The 25,577-nt window shown below is 46.3% G+C and overlaps 1 protein-coding gene across 16 annotated transcripts in view; it reads left to right on the plus strand.

The window, feature by feature from the left end:
• The window catches only part of ADGRA1 (adhesion G protein-coupled receptor A1), a 1,152,497-nt gene that overhangs the window by 473,008 nt on the left and 653,912 nt on the right, over nt 1-25,577 (plus strand). For 13 of the 16 annotated variants that reach the window (XM_056529273.1, XM_056529272.1, XM_056529274.1 and 10 more), the window contains one exon: nt 22,178-22,339. In XM_056529273.1, coding sequence (XP_056385248.1) covers nt 22,178-22,339 — 162 coding nt within the window. Of the gene's footprint in view, nt 1-20,921; nt 21,002-21,194; nt 21,425-22,177; nt 22,340-25,577 lie in introns of those variants that run through there. The other 3 variants (XM_056529285.1, XM_056529284.1, XM_056529283.1) reach the window with 3 other exon arrangements.

Here is a 25,577-nt window from a genome sequence, read left to right on the forward strand (position 1 = left end):
CAGATATCCGCACAGGCACAGTAAGACGTGGAGAAGCAGAGTTGACATCAAGGACTGTTTCACCTTTGTGCGGAGTCAGCGTACGTCTTTCCAGGCGGGGAGGACGGATAGGACAATCCTTCAGGAAGTGTTCGGTACCGGCACAGTACAGGCAGAGATTCTCCATGCGGCGTCGTGTCCTCTCTTGAGGTGTCAGGCGAGACCGGTCAACTTGCATAGCCTCCACGGCGGGAGGCACAGGAACGGATTGCAGAGGACCAGAGGAGAGAGGAGTCGGGGAGAAAAAACGCCTCGTGCGAACAAAGTCCATATCCTGGCGGAGCTCCTGACGCCTTTCGGAAAAACGCATGTCAATGCGAGTGGCTAGATGAATGAGTTCATGTAGGTTAGCAGGAATTTCTCGTGCGGCCAGAACATCTTTAATGTTGCTGGATAGGCCTTTTTTAAAGGTCGCGCAGAGGGCCTCATTATTCCAGGAAAGTTCTGAAGCAAGAGTACGGAATTGCACGGCGTACTCGCCAACGGAAGAATTACCCTGGACCAGGTTCAGCAGGGCAGTCTCAGCAGAAGAGGCTCGGGCAGGTTCCTCAAAGACACTTCGAATTTCCGAGAAGAAGGAGTGTACAGAGGCAGTGACGGGGTCATTGCGGTCCCAGAGCGGTGTGGCCCATGACAGAGCTTTTCCAGACAGAAGGCTGACTACGAAAGCCACCTTAGACCTTTCAGTAGGAAACTGGTCCGACATCATCTCCAAGTGCAGGGAACATTGTGAAAGAAAGCCACGGCAAAACTTAGAGTCCCCATCAAATTTATCCGGCAAGGATAGTCGTAGGCCTGAGGCGGCCACTCGCTGCGGAGGAGGTGCAGGAGCTGGCGGAGGAGACGATTGCTGAAGCTGTGGTAGTAGCTGCTGTAGCATCACGGTCAGTTGAGACAGCTGGTGGCCTTGTTGCGCTATCTGTTGTGACTGCTGGGCGACCACCGTGGTGAGGTCGGCGACAACTGGCAGAGGAACTTCAGCGGGATCCATGGCCGGATCTACTGTCACGATGCCGGCTGGCAGGAGGTGGATCCTCTGTGCCAGAGAGGGATTGGCGTGGACCGTGCTAGTGGACCGGTTCTAAGTCACTACTGGTATTCACCAGAGCCCACCGCAAAGCGGGATGGTCTTGCTGCGGCGGTAGTGACCAGGTCGTATCCACTAGCAACGGCTCAACCTCTCTGACTGCTGAAGATAGGCGCGGTACAAGGGAGTAGACAGAAGCAAGGTCGGACGTAGCAGAAGGTCGGGGCAGGCAGCAAGGATCGTAGTCAGGGGCAACGGCAGGAGGTCTGGAACACAGGCTAGGAACACACAAGGGAACGCTTTCACTGGCACAATGGCAACAAGATCCGGCGAGGGAGTGCAGGGGAAGTGAGGTATACATAGGGAGTGCACAGGTGAACACACTGATTAGAACCACTGCGCCAATCAGCGGCGCAGTGGCCCTTTAAATCGCAGAGACCCGGCGCGCGCGCGCCCTAGGGAGCGGGGCCGCGCGCGCCGGGACAGGACCGACGGAGAGCGAGTCAGGTACGGGAGCCGGGGTGCGCATCGCGAGCGGGCGCCACCCGCATCGCGAATCGCATCCCGGCTGGAGGCGGTATCGCAGCGCACCCGGTCAGTGGATCTGACCGGGGCGCTGCGGGAGCGAGAGTGTAGCGAGCGCTCCGGGGAGGAGCGGGGACCCGGAGCGCTCGGCGTAACAACCATCGTATGTTGAGGGATCACTAGACATGTGCAGAACCAAAAATCAGAATTAACGAATGCATTTGTTGTTTTTAACGAATGCATCCGTTTTTTAAATGAATGCATCTGAAAACAAAAAAAATTTCATGGATGCATCCGAAAACCGAATATGACGAATGCACAGCATTCCGAATATTCACAGAACCGGAAAAAGAAAACAAAACGAAAATGTACAAAACGAAAAAAAACAAATTTTTGGTTCTGCACATGTCTACCACCCACCGCCCCACTATGTCACCGGGTCACTTTCAGGACACCTGATGCTGCTGTTGCCACCTCCAGGCTGTCGCATACTGCAACTATATGGTCTCCTCATGCTGCCGCCAGCTCCAGGCTGTCATTCAGCCACTTTATGGTCTCCTCATGCTGCCGCCAACTTCAGGCTGTGTCATTCAGCCACTATATGGTCTGCTCTTGCTGCCGCCAACTCCAGGCTGTGTCATTCAGCCACTATATGGTCTGCTCTTGCTGCCGCCAACTCCAGGCTGTGTCATTCAGCCACTATCTGGTCTCTTCATGCTGCCACCAACTACAGGCTGTGTCATTCAGCCACTATATGGTCACCTCATGCTTATGCTACCTCCAGGCTGTGTCACTGTACCACCATGTTGTCTCCTCATGCTGCTGGCACATTAAATACAACTGTTTAAGTTCAACTATTTGAAATCTTTAATTTAAATGTTAAAAAATATGTTTAATCTTTTCAATTGTGAGTCCCTATGGTCTCATCAGGCTGTTGCCACCTCAAGGCTGGGTCATTCAGTCACTATATGGTCTCCTCATGCTGCTGCCACCTCCAGGCTCTGTCATTATGCTGCTCTGAGACAGTGATTCTTATAGCGACGCCTGTAATCTGCATGTCATACTGAATAACAGTATTATTTCACTAACTCAGCACACACCCTATGCATGTTACAGCAAGACAAAGTGTTCTACGCCCCTACTGAGGCTCTCTGTAGGCCAAAAATAGCAGTTTTTAACACAAATTTGCCACAAATAAATTTGGACAGAACCAAGTTTTTTCGGAAAATGCAGCGAATTGGCCCAATTGAATTTTTCAAAAATTCACTCATCTCTAGAAATGATATCCAAAACCTGTCCAATCACTTATTAACAAGTGGAAAATTTGGGGTCTCTTGATAATAAGCCAAGAGTACACCAAGAAAGATTTCCCACAGGTGATATAGGCTGCTCTGGACAATGATGGTGTGGTTGTTTCAAGGAGCTTAATACAAAAATACTGAAAGAGTACCTATCATCCACATTTTTTATTATATTTTGTTAATGTATTAGAAACAACTTTCTAATACCATGTGATTAACAAAAATGTATATTTATATATATATTTTTACTTTTAAAAACTGCCTGTCTCCCTACATGTCCCAGCTCATTGATTTCGGACTCATGGCGGCCTGGCAGCATGAACCGGACTCTCAGTGCAGCCGGGAAACAGAAAAGCATGTCAATCAGACAGGCGGGAGCAATGCTGTGCACGGACAATAGGCAGGCAGGATGGCTGCTGTGCCTGCCAGTTATAATGATAACAGTCCTGCAGCGCCTCAGGAATACAGCACCCGATACAGGATCGCACCATGTTCCACGCACAACATGCCTTGAGGGGCGTGACTTCATGGCACGAAGGGCCGTGGCCGACCCCCGCAGCGCACGCACAGCGTTCGGAACTAAATGTTCCAAATGCAGCCAGAACACTGGCAAGTGGAGTACCCCTTTAAGGAATGGGAAATCTTGTGAAAATTTATGTCAAAATGAATGCAGCAAGTTATCATAAAATATTGGCAGACAATTAACATTCTTCTGCACAAAAGCAGCACATGGGATGGTTTTGGACTTTCCAGAATGACTATGACCCTAAGCATAAGGCCATCTTGACACTCCAATGGTAACAGCAGAAAAAGGTGAGTGTTCTGGAGTGGGCAATCACAGTCTCCTGACCTTAACCTGTTGGGGATGAAGGGCGTATGCATACGCCCTTGCGACCTGGTACTTAACCCCTTAAGGACCCAGCCATTTTACACCTCAGGACCCGGCCATTTTTTGCAATTCTGACCACTGTCACTTTAAACATTAATAACTCTGGAATGCTTTTAGTTATCATTCTGATTCCGAGATTGTTTTTTCGTGACATATTCTACTTTAACATAGTGGTAAAATTTTGTGGTAACTTGCATCCTTTCTTGGTGAAAAATCCCAACATTTTATGAAAAATTTGAAAATTTTGCATTTTTTTAACTTTGAAGCGCTCTGCTTGTAAGGAAAATGGATATTCCAAATAATTTTTTTTTTTATTCACATATACAATATGTCTATTTTATGTTTGCATCATAAAATTTACGTGTTTTTACTTTTGGAAGACACCAGAGGGCTTCAAAGTTCAGCAGCAATTTTCCAATTTTTCACAAAATTTCCAAACTCACAATTTTTCATGGACCAGTTCAGGTTTGAAGTGGATTTGAAGGGTCTTCATATTAGAAATACCCCACAAATTACCCCATTATAAAAACTGCACCCCCCAGAGTATTCAAAATGACATTCAGTCCGCGTTTTAACCCTTTAGGTGTTTCACAGGAATAACAGCAAAGTGAAGGAGAAAATTCACAATCTCCATTTTTTACACTCGCATGTTCTTGTAGACCCAATTTTTGAATTTTTACAAGGGGAAAAAGGAGAAAATGTATACTTATATTTGTAGCCCAATTTCTCTCGAGTAAGCACATACCTCATATGTCTATGTAAAGTGTTCGGCGGGCGCAGTAGAGGGCTCAGAAGCAAAGGAGCGACAAGGGGATTTTGAGAGTACGTTTTTTTGAAATGGTTTTTGGGAGGCATGTTGCATTTAGGAAGCCCCTATGGTGCCAGAACAGCAAAAATCCCCCACATGGCATACCATTTTGGAAACTAGACCCCTTGAGGTACGTAACAAGGAATAAAGTGAGCCTTAATACCCCACAGGGGTTTCACGACTTTTGCATATGTAAAAAAATAAAAATAAAATTTCACTAAAATGTGTGTTTCCCCCCAAATTTCACATTTTTGCAAGGGTTAATAGCAGAAAATACCCCCCAAACATTGTAACCCCATCTCTTCTGAGTATGAAGGTACCCCATAAGTTGACCTGAGGTGTACTATGAGTGAACTACAATGCTCAGAAGAGAAGGAGTCATATTTGGCTTTTTGAGAGCAAATTTTGCTCGGGGGCATGTCGCATTTAGGAAGCCCCTATGGTGCCAGGACAGCAAAAAAAAAAAACACATGGCATACCATTTTGGAAACTAGACCCCTTGAGGAATGTAATAAGGAATAAAGTGAGCCTTATTACCCCACAGGGGTTTCACGACTTTTGCATACGTAAAAAAAAAATAAAAAAAATCACTAAAATGTGTGTTTCCCCCCAAATTTCACATTTTTACAAGGGTTAATAGCAGAAAATACCCCCCAAAATTTGTAACCACATCTCTTCTGAGTATGGAGGTACCCCATAAGTTGACCTGAAGTGCACTACGGGCGAACTACAATGCTCAGAAGAGAAGGAGTCATATTTGGCTTTTTGAGAGCAAATTTTGCTCGGGGGGCATGTCGCATTTAGGAAGCCCATATGGTGCCAGGACAGCAAAATAACCCCCACATGGCATACCATTTTGGAAACTAGACCCCTTGAGGAACGTAACAAGGCATAAAATGAGCATTTACCCCCCACTGGTGTCTGTCAAATCTTTGGAACAGTGGTCTGTACAACATTTTTAATTTGCACAGCCCACTGTTCCAAAGATCTGTCAGACACCAGTGGGGTGTAAATTCTCACTGCACCCCTCATTACATTCTGTGAGGGGTCTAGTTTCCGAAATGGGGTCACATGTGGGGTTTTGTTTTTTTTGCGTTTGTCAAAACCGCTGTAACAATCAGCCACCCCTGTGCAAATCACCTCAAATGTACATGGTGCACTCTCCCTTCTGAGCCTTGTTGTGCGCCCCCAGAACACTTTGTGCCCACATATGGGGTATCTCCGTAGTCGGTAGAAATTGTGTTACAAATTTTGTGGGGCTTTTTTCCCCTTTACCTCTTGTCAAAATGAAAAGTATAGGGCAACACCAGCATGTTAGTGTAAAAAGTTAATTTTTTTTACACTAACATGCTGGTGTAGACCCCAACTTCACCTTTTCATAAGGGGTGAAAGGAGAAAAAGACCCCCAAGATTTGTAAGGCAATTTCTCCCGAGTACGGCGATACCCCATATGTCACCCTAAACTGTTGCCCTGAAATACGACAGGGCTCCAAAGTGAGAGCGCCATGTGCATTTGAGGCCTGAATTAGGGATTTGCATAGGGGTGGACATAGGGGTATTCTACGCCAGTGATTCCCAAACAGGGTGCCTCCAGCTGTTGTAAAACTCCCAGCATGCCTGGACAGTCAACGGCTGTCTGGCAATACTGGGAGTTGTTGTTTTGCAACAGCTGGAGGCTCCATTTTGGAAAGAGTGGCGTACCAGGCGTTTTTCATTTTTATTGGGGAGGGAGGGGGGCTGTGTAGGGGTATGTGTATATGTAGTGTTTTTTACTTTTTATTTTATTTTGTGGTAGTGTAGTGTAGTGTTTTTAGGGTACAGTCACACGGGCGGGGGGATTACAGCGAGTTTGAGCTGCCGCGCAAAATTTGCTGCATCGCAAACTTGCAGCCTGATACTCACTGTAAGCCCCCTGCCCATGTGAATGTACCCTGTACATTCACAGGGGGGGGACCTCCAGCTGTTGCAAAACTACAACTCCCAGCATGCCTGAGAATGTTTGGGAGTTGTGGTTTTGCAACAGCTGGAGGCACACGGGTTGGGAAACACTGAGTTAGGAAACAATGTTTCTCAACCAGTGTGCCTCCAGCTGTTGCAAAACCACAACTCCCAAACATTCTCAGGCATGCTGGGAGTAGTAGTTCGGCAACATCTTTAGAGCCAGATGTTGCCGAACTACAACTCCCAGCATGCTTGGAGTTGTAGTTTTGCAACATCTGGAGGACTACAGTTTGCAGACCACTAATACAGTGGTTCCCAATCTGTGCCCTTCCAGATGTTGCAAAACTACAACTCCCAGTATGCCAAAACTGTCCAGGCATGCTGGGAGTTGTAGTTCTGCAACATCTGAAGGGCCAGATGTTACAGAACTACAACTCCCAGCATGCCTGGACAGTAAGGGCATGCTGAGGATGTGTAGTTTTGCAACATCTGGAAGGGCACAGTGGTCTCCAAACTGTGTACCTCCAGATGTTGCAAAACTGCAACTCCCAGCATGCCCAGACGCCAAGGGCTGTCTGGGCATGCTGGGAGTTGTAGTTTACAGGGTCCTATTACAGCAATGCATGTCGCTTTACGGCGACGTGCATTAGTGTAAAGGGCCCGACCGCGGCTGAAGATCTACTCACCTGTCGCCGCCGCCGCCGTCTTCATCGTCTGGATCCGGGTCTTCAGGGACGAGGTAAGTACCGGGGCCGGTCCCCAGCACTCCCCCGTCCCCCGCCGCGTCCTCCGGTCTTCCTCCCGTCCTCTCCGGACTTTCAGGGGCCGGGCAGGACGGGAGGAAGTAACCGCCCCCCCTCCTGCGATTGGTCGGTTAACTAACCGACAGATCGCAGGGGATCGGAGGAGGTGGCCGGCTTGCCACCTCGCTCCGATACTCCAGCATGGTCCTGGCTGTCTGCGACAGCCGGGATCATGCGAAATTACCGGGCGGTCGGGTCCCAGAGACCCGATCAGCCCGGTATCGCCGCAGATCGCAAGGGCGATTTCCCTTGCGATTTGCGGCGATCGCCGACATGGGGGGCCTACATGGCCCCCCTCGGCGTTTGCCCTGGATGCCTGCTGAAGGATTTCAGCAGGCATCCAGTTCCGATCTCTGCCCGGCGAGCCGCAGAGACCGGAAAACGCCATGACGTATGCATACGTCATGGGTCCTTAAGACCCAGGGTGTGAAGACGTATGCATACGTCATGGGTCCTGAACAGGTTAAGGACGAAGGGCGTATCCATACACCCGTGGGAATTTTGGTCCCCACCGTCCGCCGGGCGGGGACCGGAATGGGGTGACTGCTGAAGTCAATCAGCAGGCACCCCGTGCAAATGCCCAGAGGGGTCATTAGAACCCCCCCATGTCGGCGATCGGCGCAAATCGCAAGTGAATTCACACTTGCCATTTGCGCCGATTCCGGGTCATACGGTCTATGGTGACCCGGTGACCCAGAATATAAGGGGGATCGCAGGGATAGGAGTGAGTTGGCAGGGGTGCCACCTCTCCCATCCCTGCTATTGGTGGTCTAGACACGACCTCCAATAGCAGATCGGGGGCAGGGGGGTTAACTTTCGTTTTCCCCGTCCTGCCCACCCACAATAGTCGGGGCAGGACGGAGAAACTTGCGGGGACTGGCACCGAAGAACCACTTACCGGTCCGGAGGCTGCGGGCAACGGTAATCGGCGGGCGGCGATTACGTGCGGTAGAAGAGGACGGCTCCCTGGATCGTACGAAAGCCAGTAAGTTGCCTAGCAACATCTGAAGGGCTACAGTCTGAGACCATTATACAGTGGTCTCTAACCTTTAGCCCTCCAGATGTTACAAAACTACAACTCCCAGCATGCCCAGACAGCTGTTTGTGCATGCTGGAATATGTAGTTTTGCAACAGCTGGAGGGCTACAGTTTGAAACCATTATACAGTGGTCTCTAAACTGTATCCCTCCAGATCTTGCAAAACTACAACTCCTAGCATGTTCAAACAGCTGTGTGCTGTCTGGGCATGCTGGGATTTGTAGTTTTGCAACATCAGGAGGGTCACAGTTTGGAGATCACTGTGCAGTGGTCTACAAACTGTAGCCCTCCAGATGTTGCAAAACTGCAAATCCCAGCATGCCCAAACAGCATGCTGGGAGTTGTAGTTAAGTACCTCCAGCTGTTGCATAACCACATCTCCCAGCATGCCCTTCGGCGATCAGTACATGCCGGGAGTTGTAGTTTTGCAACAGCTGGAGGCACACTGGTTGGAAAATACTGAGTTAGGTAACAGAACCTAATTGAAGGTTTTCCAACCAGTGTGCCTTCAGCTATTGCAAAAGTACAACTCCCAGCATGCACGGTCTGTCAGTACATGCTGGGAGTTGTAGTTTTGAAACAGCTGGAGGTTTGCCCCCCCATGTGAACGTACAGGGTACATTCACACCGGCAGGTTTACAGTCCGTTTCCTGCTTAAAGTTTGGGCTGTGGCAAATTTTTCGCCGCAGCGCAAACTTCTCGCGGGAAACTCACCGTAACACGCCAGTGCGAATGTACCCTAAAACTCTACACTACACTAACACAAAATAAAGGGTAAAACACTACATATACACCCCCTTACACTGCCCCCCCCCAATAAAAATGAAAAAGGTATCGTACAGCAGAGTTTCCAAAACAGAGCCTCCAGCTGTTGCAAAACAACAACTCCCAGCATTTCTGGACAGCCACTGACTGTCCAGGCATGCTGGGAGTTTAGCAACAGCTGGAGGCACCCTGTTTGGGAATCACTGGCGTAAAATACCCCTATGTCCACCCCATGCAATCCCTAATTTAGTCCTCAAATGGGCATGGCGCTCTCTCATTTTGGAGCCCTGTCGTATTTCAAGGAAACAGTTTAGGGCCACATATGGGGTATTTCCGTACTCGGGAGAAATTGCACTACAAATTTTGGGGGCCTTTTTCTCCTTTTACTCCTTATGAAAAGGAAAAGTTGGGGGTTACACCAGCCTGTTAGTGTAAAAAAAAAAAAAAAAATTTACACTAACATGCTGGTGTTGCCCCATACTTTTTGTTTTCACAAGCAGTAAAAGGAAAAAAAGACCCCCAAAATTTGTAACGTAATTTCTCCTGAGTACGGAAATACCCCATATGTGGGCATAAATTGCTCTGTGGGCGCACAACAAAGCTCAGGAGTACCCTGAATATAATACTGCTATACACTGTACCCACTAAATATAATCCTGCAACACACTGTATCCTGAATATAATACTGCTATACACTGTACCCACTAAATATAATCCTGCCACTCACTGTACCCTAAATATAATACTGTCCCACAATGTACCATGAATATAATACTGCCATACACTGTACCCACTAAATATAATGCTGCCCCAGACTGTACACTGAATAGAATTCTGCTATACACTGTACCCAAAATAAAATACTGCCCCACACTGTACCCTAAATATCATTCTGCCACACACTGTACCCTGAATATAATCCTGCCACACACTGTACCCACTAAATATAATACTGCCATACACTGTACCCACTAAATATAATACTGCCATACACTGTATCCACTAAATATAATACTGCCGCACTCTGTACCCACTAAATATAATACTGCCGCACACTGTACCCACTAAATATAATACTGCCATACACTGTACTCTGAATACTGCCCCACACTGTATCCACTGAATATAATACTGCTGGACACTGTATCCACTGAATATAATACTGTTCCACACTGTATCCACTGAATATAATACTGCCACACACTGTACCCACTAAATATAATACTGCCGCACATTGTACCCACTAAATATAATACTGCCGCACACTTTACCCACTAAATATAATACTGCCATACACTGTACTCTAAATACTGCCCCACACTGTATCCACTGAATATAATACTGCTATACACTGTATCCACTGAATATAATACTGCTCCACACTGTATCCACTGAATATAATACTGCCACACATGCATACACATCATATATGCATATACACCCCCTCTTATCCTCTGTGTCCTCATCACCCTCATAACCCCCGCCAAACCTCTCCTCATCACTATCACTATATCATTTCACTATAACTTCCCCCCCATCTGCACCTCTCCTCATCACTACTATAACCAAGGGGGGTTATGGGGGGTGATGAGGAGAGGTGCGGGGGGCACCTCTCGTCATCACCCCCCATAACCCCCCCTGCACCTCTCATCACCCCCATAACCCCCCTGCACCTCTCATCCCCCATCCCCCTGCACCTCTCCTCATCACCCCTGTAACCCCCCCGCACCTCTCATCACCCCAATAACCCCCCTGCACTTCTCATCACCCCATCCCCCTGCACCTCTCCTCATCAACCCTGTAACCCACCCCCGCACCTCTCATCACCCCATAACACCCCCCTGCACCTCTTATCACCCCCATAACACCCCCTGCACCTCTTATCACCCCTATAACACCCCCCTGCACCTCTTATCACACTTATAACACCCCCCCTCCCCCTGCACCTCTCATCACCCCCATAACCCCCTGCACCTCTCATCACCCCCATAACCCCCCTGCACCTCTTATCACCCCATAACACCCCTGCACCTCTTATCACCCCCATAACACCCTTGCACCTCTTATCACCCCATAACACCCCTGCACCTCTTATCACCCCATAACACCCCTGCACCTCTTATCACACTTTACTTACCTTACCAGGGATCGAAGCATCGGCTTGAGGCTGCTGCTCCTGTCACTGCACGGAGAAGATGCTGGAGATTGCGTGGGGACATAAGCAGGGACAGGTCACGTGATTGGAGTGGATGTGCGTGCCTGCGCGGGGCACGTGACGTCTCTACTCCCATCAGACCCTGACTTGTCCGGTCCTGCTTTGCTCCTTAAGGGGCCCGCGCCCTACAAAAAGGTCATTTTATTGAAATGTGCGGGCCCCCCGTACTATGAGGCCCGGTCATAGTCCTGGGGGGCACCCAGCGGTCAGTGAGTGACAGTCGCAGTCACTCACTGACATGCCAATAATAAAAAAAAAGGTCCAGGGGCGTCCGGGTCCCTTGAAGCTCCAGGCCCCATACAGTTGTATGGGTTGTACTCCCCTGATGGCGGCCCTGTATGTGGATGTAAAGTGCTCTGTGGGCAAACTACAATGCTCAGAAGAGAAGGAGCGTCATTGGAATTTTTAAGAGAAAATTTGTCCGGAATTGAAGGACACATGTGTTTACAAAGCCTCCATAGTGCCAGTTTGGAAATTACACCCCTCACGTAATGTATTAAGGGGTGCAGTGAGCATTTATGCCCCACAGGTGTCTGACAGATTTTTGGAACAGTGGTCCGTGAAAATGAAAAATGTAATTTTTCATTTGCACAGCCCACTGTTCCAAAGATTAGTCAAATGCCAGTGGGGTGTAAATACTCATTGCACCCCTTATTAAATTCTGTTAGGGGTGTAGTGTCCAAAATGGGGTCACATGTGGGGAGGGGGCACTGTTCTGGCACCACGGAGGGCTTTGTAAATGCACATGGCCCCTGACTACCATTCCAAACGAATTCTCTTTCCAAAAGCTCATTGGCGCTTCTTCTCTTCTGAACATTGAAGTTCGCCCGCAGAGCATTTTAGGTCCTAACATGGGGTATTTCCATACTCAGAAGAGATGGGGTTACAAATTTTGGGCGTCATTTTCTCCCATTACCCTTTGTAAAAATGGTACATTTTTGGAAAAAATTGCACTGTGGGGTGTTAAGACTAACTGGACCCCTTGTTACGTGCCTTGAGGGGTATAGTTTCCAAAATGGTATGTCGTGTGGGGTTTTCTGCTGTTCTGGCACCATAGGGGCTTTCTAAATGTGACATGCCCCCCAAAAACCATTTCAGCAAAATTCACTTTCCAAAATCCCATTGTCGCTCCTTCCCTTACCTGAGCCCTCTACTGCGCCCACCGAACAATTCACATACACATATGTGGTATTTCCTTACTCGAGAGAAATTGGGTTACACATTTTGGGGGGCTTTTTCTCCTACTTAAAAATTCAAAAACTGAGTCTACAAGAACATGCGAGTGTAAAAAAATGAAGATTTTGAATTTTCTCCTTCACTTTGCTGTTATTCCTGTGAAACACCTAAAGGGTTAACACACTTACTGAATGTCATTTTGGATACTTTGAGGGGTGCAGTTTTTATAATTGGGTCATATATGGGGTATTTCTAATATGAAGGCCCTTCAAATCCACTTCAAAACTGAACTGGTCCCTGAAAAATTCAGATTTTGAAAATGTTGTGAAAAATTGGAAAATTGCTGCTGAACTTTGAAGCCCTCTGATGTCTTCCAAAAGTAAAAACATGTCAACTTTATGATGCAAATATAAAGTAGATATATTGTATATGTGAATCAATATATAATTTGTTTGGAATGTCTATTTTCCTTACAAGCAGAGAGCTTCAAAATTAGAAAAATGCAACATTTTTAAATTTTTCATAAAATTTTTGAATTCTTCACCAAGAAATGATGCAAGTATTGACGAAAATTTACCACTACCATAAAGTAGAATATGTCACGAAAAAACAATCTCGTAATCAAATGTATAAGTAAAAGCATCCCAGAGTTATTAATGCTTAAAATGACAGTGGTCAGATTTGCTAAAAATTTTCCCGTCCTTAGGGTCAAAATGGGCTCCATCCCCAAGGGGTTAAAACCATCGAGCCACTTTGGGCAGATTTCAAACATGCGATACATGCAAGATAACCAAAGACTTTGCATGACCTGGGGGCATGACAAGTGGGCAGCTATACCACCTGCAATAACTCAGGGCCTCATAGACCACTATTACAAAAAACTGCACACTCATGCTAAAGGGGGCAATACCAAATGTGTTTTGCTTGCTCACACATATTTTCTTTAAGAATGGTTCATATATTACCAATTCTCCAACGGGATGCAAACTTTTGAGCACAACTCTAGCTGATCACTGCTGATATTATTATTATTATTATTATGAAGGAACTGGGGCAACTTAAAATTAAGCATGCATTTTACAGTAACAACCTCCAAGTGGTACATGAAAGTTTTCTTGGTCTAAAGAAGATCACCTAACAGGTTGGTCACAAAGTATTGTACAGTAGATCCCAAGTCTGGACACTGTTGCATTTCCCTTGAATGGACATGTTATAGATGTCTTGGTGGGAAGGAGCACATGAAACTAGAACCAGGCCCCAGTACATCATTGAAAAGCGGAGAACACTGCAAAGCAATGATACAGAATAGACATATTTATGGACATTTATCAACGGGTTTAGTCAGGTTTTCTTTACTATAATTGTCGCAAAATTGTCGCAACTGCGACTACACGATTTTTTGTGCGACATTTTGATTGGATAGCGAGAAAAGCACATTTTCCAAAAATTAACTACATAGTAATAATTTTAAAATGGACTACGGGTAGTCAGGTAGTCGCAACTGTGCAAAAAAAAGTCGCAACAGGGTAAAAAATGTACTTTATTTACTCCAGCTCAAACATGGAGCAGAAAAAGCTACTACCAAAGTAAAAAGGAAAAATTGCTTACGTGAAAGAAAATTATCAACAGGCTGAAACCAGTTGACAAATAAGTCCCACATAAGCAAAAAAAAAGGAAGGAAAAAATTACAAAAAAAAAAGAATACATAAGCAAACATTGATAAATGTCCCTCATTGAGAGTAACATTCCACACATTATACCTAGAGATGAGCAAATCGAACCTGACTAATCCAAATTCGTAACGAATTTCCTGAAAAATTTGATTTGCAACGAATGTAAATATCGCAGCCATTCTACCGCTTCATTAAGCTCCATTTAGTGCGGTCCAGGCTCCAGGGCATCTAAAATGGGGGATCCACATGTGAGGACAAGGGGCAAGAACTCTGGGAAGGCGGGAAGGCAAGGCGGGAAGGCGGGTAGGCGGAATGACCCTGAATCACATGCAGGATGCAGCCTATCAACAGCCAGTCACCCCTGTGATGTCACAGCCGTATATAATCGGCAGCCATATTCCGGCTCATCACTTCATCCTTTAACTGCAGAGAGATAGGACAGCGCTGTGTGTTACACAGACAAGCTTTTTACAGCAGCGTTTCACCTCATAGTCAAGTCAGTGTTCTGGTGGAGCAGTGCATTTTTCACAGAAAATAATTTTTACTGCAACCATGAACCTCCCATTCACTTTCTACAGCAGTGTATTACAGAGAGGGGCAGAGCGCTGTGTGTTGCCTCATACATTTGAACAAGATGGCTCAGCTGGAGAAACAGCAGAGGATGGAGATATAATTTTTCTGTGCAACTCTGTGTCTTTGTTTCACAACAAATGGTCTGCTGGTTATACTAGTCTGTAGATGGTTTAATACCCAGCAGTCCATTCCTAATAGTATTTGAGAGAGTGAAATTTAGGATTTGGTACACAGCAACAGTGTGCTGCCGCACTGTTGTGTTCTGCTGGTGTTGTGCAAAAATAAGATTTTTAAGCATACTGTAGCGCATTTTTCTGCCCTCTTCTCACTCTCTCAAAGACTATTAGTAGTGGACTGCTGGGTATTATACCATCTACAGACTAGTATAACCAGTAGACCATTTGTTGTGGAACAAAGACACAGAGTTGCGCAGAAAAATTATTCCTCCATCCCCTGCTTTTTCTCGAGCTGAGCCAGCTTGTTCAAATGTATGAGGCAATACACAGCTCTCTGCCCCTCTCTGTAATAGACTGCTGTAGAAAGTGAATGGGAGGTTCATGGCTGCAGTGAAAAAATTATTTTCTGTGAAAAATGCAGAGGACCCAGACACACGGTGACAGTATGCAGTAAAGATGGAGCAGGGAGTCCCTTCGAGTGACTTACACAAATTGCACGATGCATGCTCAGTTGCTTGCGTCGTGACCACCGAATTGCCACCATTCGGCAGCGGGATGGCTTCTGGCTCTCCACCTTATTGGTTCCTTGCTATCGCCACAAGATGGCGGCCATTTGTATACTCACCGAGATGGAGGACAAACTGACCTACTACAGAGACATCCTACGTAGTCAGTTGGCCGATGCCTATCGGTGCCATTGTCCATCCACTCGCAGGTCTGACTTGAGGGGCCCTCTGCACTTACCTTTCACTGCCATGGCTGCTCGGAAGGGGTGGGGTGGCAGGAGCAGCCTGAGTCTACAGTCGCTGATGAGTAGATTTCTTCACCCATATAGTGAAGCAACTCATCAGCAGCAGGTACACCTGGAGAAGGACCTGAACCAGCAGGTGGTTGCATATCTTGACATGACCCTGCCAACAAACCTTGAAGATCCGCTTGACTTCTGGGCAGCCAAACTTTATTTGATGCCGCAACTAGCAGAGTTTGCCCTGGAAAAGCTGTCCTGCCGGCCAGTAGTGTGCCATCAGAGAGGGTGTTTAGTGCGGCGGGGGCCATAGTCACCCCAAGGAGAACTCGTCTGTCCTCGAAAAATGTGAAGAGACTGACCTTTGTTAAGATGAATCAGGCATGGATCAGCCAGGATTTTCACCCACCAATGCCTGATGCATCAGAGTAGATTGACAATGGTGCCACACCAACACTTCATAAATATGTATAGTGCCAAACAGATTTAAGGCGCTGCTCCCCAGTTACAAACATTCCTCTGCATCAGACCTTTTTTCACCACCTTCCTAACCGGGTATTGGTCTTGCCAACCACTACACAACTCTGTCACTGGGTCACTTTCAGGACTCCTGATGACACCTCCAGGCTGTCTCATTCTGCCCCCATATTGTCTCCATATGCTGCCACCAACTCCAGGCTGTGCCATTCAGCCACTATAAGGTCTCCTCATCTGCCGCCTACTCCAGGCTTTGCCATTAAGCCACTATATGTTCTACTCATGCTTCCACCAACTCCAGGCTGTGCCATTCAGCCACTATATGTTGTACTCATGCTGCCGCCAACTCCAGGCTATGCCATTCAGCCACTATATGTTCTACTCATGCTGCCGCCAACTCCAAGCTGTGCCATTCAGCCACTATATGTTCTACTCATGCAGCTGCCAACTCTAGGCTGTGCCCTTGAGCCACTATATGGTCTCCTCATCTGCCCCCAACTCCAGGCTGTGCCATTCAGCCACTATATGTTCTACTCATGCTGCCGCCAACTTCAGGCTATGCCATTCATCCACTATATGTTCTACTTATGCTGTCGCCAATTCCAAGCTGTGCCATTCAGCACTATATGTTCTATTCATTCTGCCGTCAACTCCAGGCTGTGCCATTCAGCCACTATATGTTCATCTCATGCTGCCCCCAACTCCAGGCTGTGCCATTCAGCCACTATATGGTCTCCTCATGCTGCCACCAACTCCAGGCTGTGCCATTCAGCCACTATATGTTCCACTCATGGTACCGCCAACTCCAGGCTGTGCCAATCAGCCACTATATGTACTACTCATGCTGCCGCCAACTCCAGGCTGTTCCATTCAGCCACTATATGGTCTCCTCATCTGCCACCAACTCCAGGCTAGGCCATTCAGACACTATATGTTCTTCTCATGCTGCCGTGAGCTGCAGGCTGTGTCATTCAACCACTATATGGCTTACTGATGCTGCTGGGCCTTGGACATTACCTACAAATTTTTATGGTAGCACTAGCTACCATAAATCTTCAATTATTAAAATTTTTAAATTCATCTTTAAATCTTAGGGATTGTGAGGCCCTATGGTCTCCTCATGCTGTGGCGAGCTGCAGGCTGTGTCATTCAGCCACTATATGGTCTCCTCTTGCTGCTGCCAATTCCAGGCTGCGTCATTCTGCCAGAATTTGGTCTCCTCATGCTGCTGCCACCTCTAGGCTCTTTCATTGTGCCACCATGTGACTCCTTGTTAGTTTGGGTTTTGTGGTCATACAATATTAGTTCAAAGTAAACACTGGCACATTATACTTGGGAATCTAATATAAATCTTAGATAAAAAAATAAAAAAAACAATGTAATCTTTTCAAGACTGAGGCCCAGGTTGTCACCATCATATTACCTGTGGAATTATCACAAGAATCCAATAAAACAGCTTGGAGCAATAACAATGAACCATAACTGATTAAATGAAACGTTTACACTTTCACAGTCAGGGGGGTGCTGAGAGCCAGGGGCTGGAACAAAGGGTATATCACCTGGCGAAGGACTGCCAGCTCGATTGAAAGATACAAGTACGAGCTTTTTCACTGCAGCTACTTCTAGCTTTATGCACCCACTTATCCAATGTCACAGAAGCTGAATGTGCTCCTGTCCAAGTTGCTGGTACTGCAGTCCCTTCCTATTCAAGTGGACCCTCAGAGTATGGGGGTGGGCTGAGTGGCAGGGACTGGGACAGGTGGTAGCTCGCCTCGCACCGCCAGCTCAATGTTCACCAGAATGGGTAATCAAAAAATGTAAATAAATTTAAATTTAATTAAATAAAAATAACATAACAAATCTGCCACATCCAGACGCTCTGCAGCAGTGATTCTAATAGCAATGCTTGTAATCTGCATGTCATACTGAATAACAGTATTATTTCACTGACATAGCACACTGCCTATGCGTGTTAGGACAAAGCAAAGTGTTCTACACCCCTATTGAGCCTCTCTGTAGGCCAGATATAACCATTTTTAACAATTATTTGCCACAAATAAATTCGGACCGAACCAAATTTTTTCCGAAAATTTGGCGAATTGGCCGAATCAAATTTTTCTAAAATTCACTCATCTCTAATTATACCAATCTTCTGCTCTGGTTTTATTAGATGTGGGAATTCATGTGTTAATGAATGCAGCAGCATCAGGGTCCAGCCATGCTCAAAGCTAGATTTTTTCTTATCAGTTGATGATGCTCCCCATTTCTCTTAAAATATTCTCTTTTATATCAAATACATGTCTAGTGATGACCTCTCCCTTTCAAATACAATTCCCACTATTTTATTAGGCATGAATAAAAGCTTCATGCATTTATTAAAATGTCTGTATTTTTAAAATAATGATGGTTTCTGAATGCAAATTCTAATGGAAATGCATTACAGAATTGCTTGGGGCTTGTTCTGAAAATAGTATGCGCCATTCTGTAAAAAAAAAAAAAAAAAAAAAGCTAAAAGAATTGAAAAATAGAGAAAAGAAAACAGAAAAAACTGTCTATCACATTTAGAGTTAGCAATAAAGCACTTTAGGCAGAATAATGGTGAGGCTGGTACAGAAAAGCAGCCTTCAATAACATGTCAGACACTGATATTTCCATAAAAGGGTTGGGATAAAGGAATATATAAGTAAACCTTCACACAATTTGTTACTGTTTATGTACATCCTAGCTACAAAATTAAACAACTTTCTAAATGGTCTTCCTTAACAAATCCCTTCCATTTTTCCGCTATAAAGTCTGTGCAACTCTTTTACATAAATGACTGTGCAGCTGCTTCTGACAAATCCAACAGCACACTGCTCCCGGCTGTATTGTTTCTCTGTGCTTTCCTGTTCAGTGTTATAGATACCAGCAAGGAGGGTGAAAAGGTTGTAAAAGGAAGGTGAGAGTGTGAAGATGGAGGAACACACCTAATTCTTTATAAAGGGCAATAACACAGGCTGTATTGTATCAGAGTGTAAAATGAAGGGAAAACACATATAAACCAGTCTGAGGGTGATAGGGGGAATCACATAGATTGAGTATCAGAGAACCCACCGCAGAAGATATAGGACATGTTCAACATCTGTACTGCATTGAATTATGCATATGTCTGTCAGTACTGACAGGCATAGGATAGATCAGTCCCTACCTTAGGTAGACTAACAGAGGCCAGTTTTAAAGGGGTACTCCATTACCTTGCTGTCGGAGCTCGGTTTTCCAGCATCTGGAAGTTATTGTTCCAAACGATGTGTATGCGGGCTTCCGTCTTCAGGGCCACCCCACGTGACATCACGCCCTTCACAAGGGGGCGGGCGTGACATCACTAGGGGCAGCCCTGAACATGGAAGCCCGCACACTCATCTTTCAGAACAATAACTTCCGGACGCTGGAAAGCAGAGCTCTGACAGCAAAGTAACGGAGTACCCCTTTAAGGCCTCTCTGCTTTTACACCAATCAGTGACAGAGGGAGCTCCCTCCCTCTGTTACCCTAATAGATGCTGCAGTCTCAGTGACTGCAGCATCTACAGGGTTAACCCTGTAGATGTATAGGTTACAAGATGACTTGGATAGACTAAGTGTCTGGGCATCCACTTGGCAAATGTGGTTCAATGTGGACAAATGTAAAGTTATGCATCTGGGTACTAATAACCTGTATGTGTGGTATGTCTTAGGGGGGATTAAACTGGCAGAGTCACTGTTAGAGAAGGATCTGGGTGTACTTGTAGATCATAGACTACAGAATAGCATGCAATGTCAGGCTGCTGCTTCCAAAGCCAGCAGGATATTGTCATGTATCAAAAGAGGCATGGAATCAAGGGACATAATACTTCCCCTTTATAAAGCATTGGTACGGCCTCACCCGGAATATGCTGTTCAGTTTTGGTCACCTGTCCATAAAAGGGACACTGTGGAGCTGGAAAGGGTGCAGAGACACGCAACTAAACTAATATGGGGCATGGAACATCTTAGCTATGAGGAGTGATTAAAGGAGTTACAATTGTTTAGTCTTGAGAAGAGACGTTTAAGGGGGGATATGATAAACGTATATAAGTATATTAATGGCCTATACAAAAAATATGGAGAAAAACTTTTCCAGGTTAAACCCACCCAAAGGACAAGGGGGACTCCTTCCGTCTGGAGAAGAAAAAGTTTAGTCTCAAGGGGCGATACGCCTTCTTTACCATGAGAACTGTGAACTTATGGAACAGTCTACCTCAGGAACTGGTCACAGCAGGAAACATTAACAGCTTTAAAACAGGATTAGATACATTCCTGGAACAAAATAACATTAATGCTTATGAAGAAATATAAAATCCCATCCCTTCCCCAATATCGCGCCACACCCCTACCCTTCAATTCTCTGGTTGAACTTGATGGACATATGTCTTTTTTCGACCGTACTAACTATGTAACTATGTAACCCAGGATTTTAGCGCATCTTCTATCCTGAGTGCCTGCGGGTAGCCTCCTCCAATGGGGCCCCCCTCAGCACCAATCACTTCACACAGTGAAGCGACGGAGGAGAGGGGGAAGGAGGAGACCCACACCAGATCCCTGCTAGTGGTCCGTCTGTACTGACAGACCAATAGCAGCAATCTCTGGCCGGGGACCGCTGCGATTGGTCCCTTGCTGGCTTCAGGGAGGCTCTGCTGTGCAGCACAGCTGAGCTAAATAAACTGTCACAGCACCCGGCAGTGCTGTGACAGTTTATTCTCATCAGGTATATGTATGTGGTGATGCGGGAAGTCATCCCTAATCATCACATAAATGTACCCGATTTTGGAGGAAGGGGTAAAGCCATAACAAAGTGTTCAAGAATATAGCGGGGATTTATCACAACCCGTCCAGAGAAAAAGTTGCTGATTTGCCCATAGCAACCAATCAGATTGCTTCTTTCATTTTTGAAAAAGCCTCTGAAAAATAAAATTGGAGATCTGATTGGTCGCTATGGGCAACTAAGCAACTTTTCCTCTGGACATGACTACTTCATATTGGAAGTAGCTACTCTATAAGTCAATGTTCAGCCGATAAACGGACATTGAAATATGAGCATGGATTATCAGCCAAGCCAAATAGAAGAGTTAACCATTTATAGACAATTGTTTCAGAGTTCTACTAGTTGGCTGAATGAAAGCTGGTAATGTTTCTTTTTGTGGGGTCCACCAGCAAAGGGAGTCTAATATGTCATGCAGTGCTCCCTGGGGGAAAAAAAAGGTATGTAAAGTAGCTCTCCAGCAGATGGAAGAAAACTGTCTCTCTAGTACTACCCATTGGAGGAGAGCTAAATTGCCTTCAAAACTACTCCTGAAATGGAGATATGTTATCCTGGCTTGTTACATAAAACTAGGTTACTTTTCAATTTCTGGCCTTATGTGGCCAATAATGCCTATGTCAACCGATAATCTCCATAAGTGATGAAAAGAAAAAAAGAAAATAAAGAAACATTAGGTAAAATGACTAAAGTCATTTTCCTATATAAATTGTCCCTATAGTAATAGCTGATGCCTTACCGACTGAGATTTGGATTGCTCCTGAAAAACTAAAAAAATACAATGATGTGTAAATGATGTGTTTTTTTGTGTGTGTGTGAAATAGCATTTATAAACACCAGTTTGTTACCTGACATTTTCTATGAATACTTCTCATGGACAGAGCCAGCTACTTGAATGCTGTTGAATAATACAACATGATGCTCCATAGATGATCCAATTTATGTGATCTTTTAATATTCCATAATGTTACAAATTCATATTTTAATCCTAGGATTTTCCTCAAAGATTACAGTATACTGCCATCTGCATTCAGTAAGATTCCGAAATTGAAACAATATTGAAAGGAGTTTAATATTTTTTTTTTTTTTTTTTGCATTCCTGTATTATTGTGTCTAGAATGTACAATACAACACTAGCGGTTAGGTAGATTTCTTACAGTAAATTCATCACATTCATTGAATCTCTTCTCCTACAGCTTGGGGGCATTATAATAGAAATTGCAAGTAATTGCATGTTGGTAAAAGACCACATTTTGTGGATGGCACAGAATGAAGCTAAAGCCTGCACCAGAATAGTGCGCTGTGTGGAACAGATATCCGGGCTGTCACTGAACAGTAAAACACAAGTCTTGTCTAAGGTGAGCCCCACACTGTTTTTTTTTTCCATGTTTAAGTGAATTTGCTGTAATAGTAAGCATTGTAGAGTTTCATAAAAATAAGACTATACGTGCATCTACTTTAGCACTTTGCACAGTTTTTGGACTAAATATCACATTAGTTCTTACAACGGACAAGATTCCCATGTGTCATAATCTAGGTAAAAGCCTTAAAAAAAAATGGAGTATGTTATAGCAACAAGTAGTTTTTCTTTATCGTTTTTTTTTTTTTTTTTTTTTTAATAACTGGAGCTCAGAATTGGGGCTCAGCTGAATGACTCCATGGATCTTACATTTAAATAGAATCTAACAGCTAGTTTAGCCACACTAAACCCAGTATACAAACCCAGTATTAAAGTGCGGGGGAAGAGCTGTAAAATGAGGGGTTGCTCACTGAAATCCGTTGGTTAGGTGCTGAGTTATGCTTGTAAATAGTTTTATTCCTTATGTACCTCCGCACGCATTGGAGGCGGGGAGTGGGCTGCCCGAGCTCCCCTGTCTCCTCCATATTCCCCATTGGCCCACCCCTGCTGCTAATGAAGGCCGCAGGTGAGCGCTCTGCTCTCTGTGAGCTCACCCACTGCCTTAATTAGCATAATAGTAAAGGGAGCACGGCCGAAAGGGGAATATGGAGGAGAAAGGGGAGAACGGCCAGCTGGGGTGCATTAGAAATAAAATTGTTTACAAGCAAAATGCAGCACCTATGTCACGATGCCGGCTGGCAGGTAGTGGACCCTCTGTGCCAGAGAGGGATTGGCGTGGACCGTGCTAGTGGACCGGTTCTAAGCCACTACTGGTTTTCACCAGAGCCCGCCGCAAAGCGGGATGGTCTTGCTGCGGCGGTAGTGACCAGGTCGTATCCACTAGCAACGGCTCACCTCTCTGGCTGCTGAAGATAGGCGCGGTACAAGGGAGTAGGCAGAAGCAAGGTCGGACGTAGCAGAAGGTCGGGGCAGGCAGCAAGGATCGTAGTCAGGGGCAACGGCAGAAGGTCTGGAAACACAGGCAAGGAACACACAAGGAACGCTTTCACTGGCACTAAGGCAACAAGATCCGGCAAGGGAGTGCAAGGGAAGTGAGGTAATATAGGGAAGTGCACAGGTGAAAACCCTAATTGGAACCACTGCGCCAATCAGCGGCGCAGTGGCCCTTTAAATCGCAGAGACCCGGCGCGCGCGCGCCCTAGGGAGCGGGGCCGCGCGCGCCGGGACAGAACAGACGGGGAGCGAGTCAGGTAGGGGAGCCGGGGTGCGCATCGCGAGCGGGCGCTACCCGCATCGCGAATCGCATCCCGGCTGGCAGCGGGATCGCAGCGCCCCGGGTCAGAGGACGTGACCGGAGCGCTGCAGCGGAGGGAGTGAAGCGAGCGCTCCGGGGAGGAGCGGGGACCCGGAGCGCTCGGCGTAACAGTACCCCCCCCCTTGGGTCTCCCCCTCTTCTTGGAGCCTGAGAACCTGAGGAGCAGACTTTTGTCAAGGATGTTGTCCTCAGGTTCCCAGGATCTCTCTTCAGGACCACAACCCTCCCAGTCTACTAAAAAAAAATTTTTCCCTCTGACCTTTTTGGCAGCCAAAATTTCCTTGACCGAGAAGACGTCCGAGGAGCCGGAAACAGGAGTGGGAGGAACAGATTTGGGAGAAAAACGGTTGAGGATGAGTGGTTTGAGAAGAGAGACGTGAAAGGCATTAGGGATACGAAGAGAAGGAGGAAGAAGAAGTTTATAAGAGACAGGATTAATTTGACACAAAATTTTGAAAGGACCAAGATAGCGTGGTCCCAACTTGTAGCTAGGGACACGGAAGCGGACATATTTAGCGGAGAGCCATACCTTGTCTCCAGGGGAAAAAACGGGGGGAGCTCTTCTTTTCTTATCCGCGAACCTCTTCATGCGTGAAGAAGCCTGTAAGAGAGAATTTTGGGTCTCTCTCCATATAATGGAAAGGTCACGAGAAATTTCATCCACAGCGGGCAGACCAGAGGGCAAGGGGGTAGGGAGGGGGGGAAGAGGGTGACGGCCGTACACCACGAAAAATGGGGATTTGGAGGAAGATTCAGAGACCCTGAAGTTATACGAGAATTCGGCCCATGGAAGGAGATCTGCCCAGTCATCCTGGCGGGAGGAAACAAAATGTCGCAAATAATCACCCAGGATCTGGTTAATTCTTTCTACTTGTCCATTGGACTGGGGATGATATGCAGAGGAAAAATTTAATTTAATCTTGAGTTGTTTACAGAGAGCCCTCCAGAATTTAGACACGAATTGGACCCCTCTATCCGAGACAATCTGCGTAGGCAACCCGTGAAGACGAAAAATGTGTACAAAAAATTGTTTAGCCAACTGAGGCGCAGAAGGAAGACCAGGAAGAGGGATGAAATGTGCCATTTTGGAGAATCGATCAACGACCACCCAAATAACGGTGTTGCCACGGGAAGGGGGTAAATCAGTAATAAAATCCATACCAATCAGAGACCAAGGCTGTTCGGGGACAGGCAGAGGATGAAGAAAACCAGCGGGCTTCTGGCGAGGAGTCTTATCCCGGGCACAGATAGTGCAGGCTCGCACAAAGTCCCCAACATCCGTCTCCAGAGTCGGCCACCAATAGAAGCGGGAGATGAGTTGCACAGATTTCTTGATGCCCGCATGACCTGCGAGATGGGAGGAGTGACCCCATTTGAGGATTCCGAGGCGTTGGCGTGGAGAAACAAAGGTCTTTCCTGGAGGAGTCTGCCTGATGGAGGCAGGAGAAGTGGAGATCAGGCAGTCAGGTGGAATGATGTGTTGCGGAGGGAGATCAACTTCTGAGGCATCCGAGGAACGAGAGAGAGCATCGGCCCTAATGTTCTTATCGGCAGGACGAAAGTGAATCTCAAAATTAAATCGGGCAAAGAACAGAGACCACCGGGCCTGGCGAGGATTCAGCCGTTGGGCAGACTGGAGGTAGGAGAGGTTCTTGTGGTCGGTGTAGATAATAACAGGAAATCTTGATCCCTCCAGCAGATGCCTCCATTCCTCAAGTGCTAATTTAATGGCTAGAAGCTCTCGATCCCCGATGGAGTAGTTCCTCTCCGCTGGAGAGAAGGTCCTAGAGAAAAAACCACAAGTGACAGCATGCCCGGAAGAATTTTTTTGTAGAAGAACAGCTCCAGCTCCCACTGAGGAGGCATCAACCTCCAATAGGAAGGGTTTGGAAGGGTCAGGTCTGGAGAGCACGGGAGCCGA

This window comes from Hyla sarda, chromosome 7 (assembly GCF_029499605.1).
Source record: "Hyla sarda isolate aHylSar1 chromosome 7, aHylSar1.hap1, whole genome shotgun sequence".
Classification (NCBI taxonomy): domain Eukaryota; kingdom Metazoa; phylum Chordata; class Amphibia; order Anura; family Hylidae; genus Hyla; species Hyla sarda.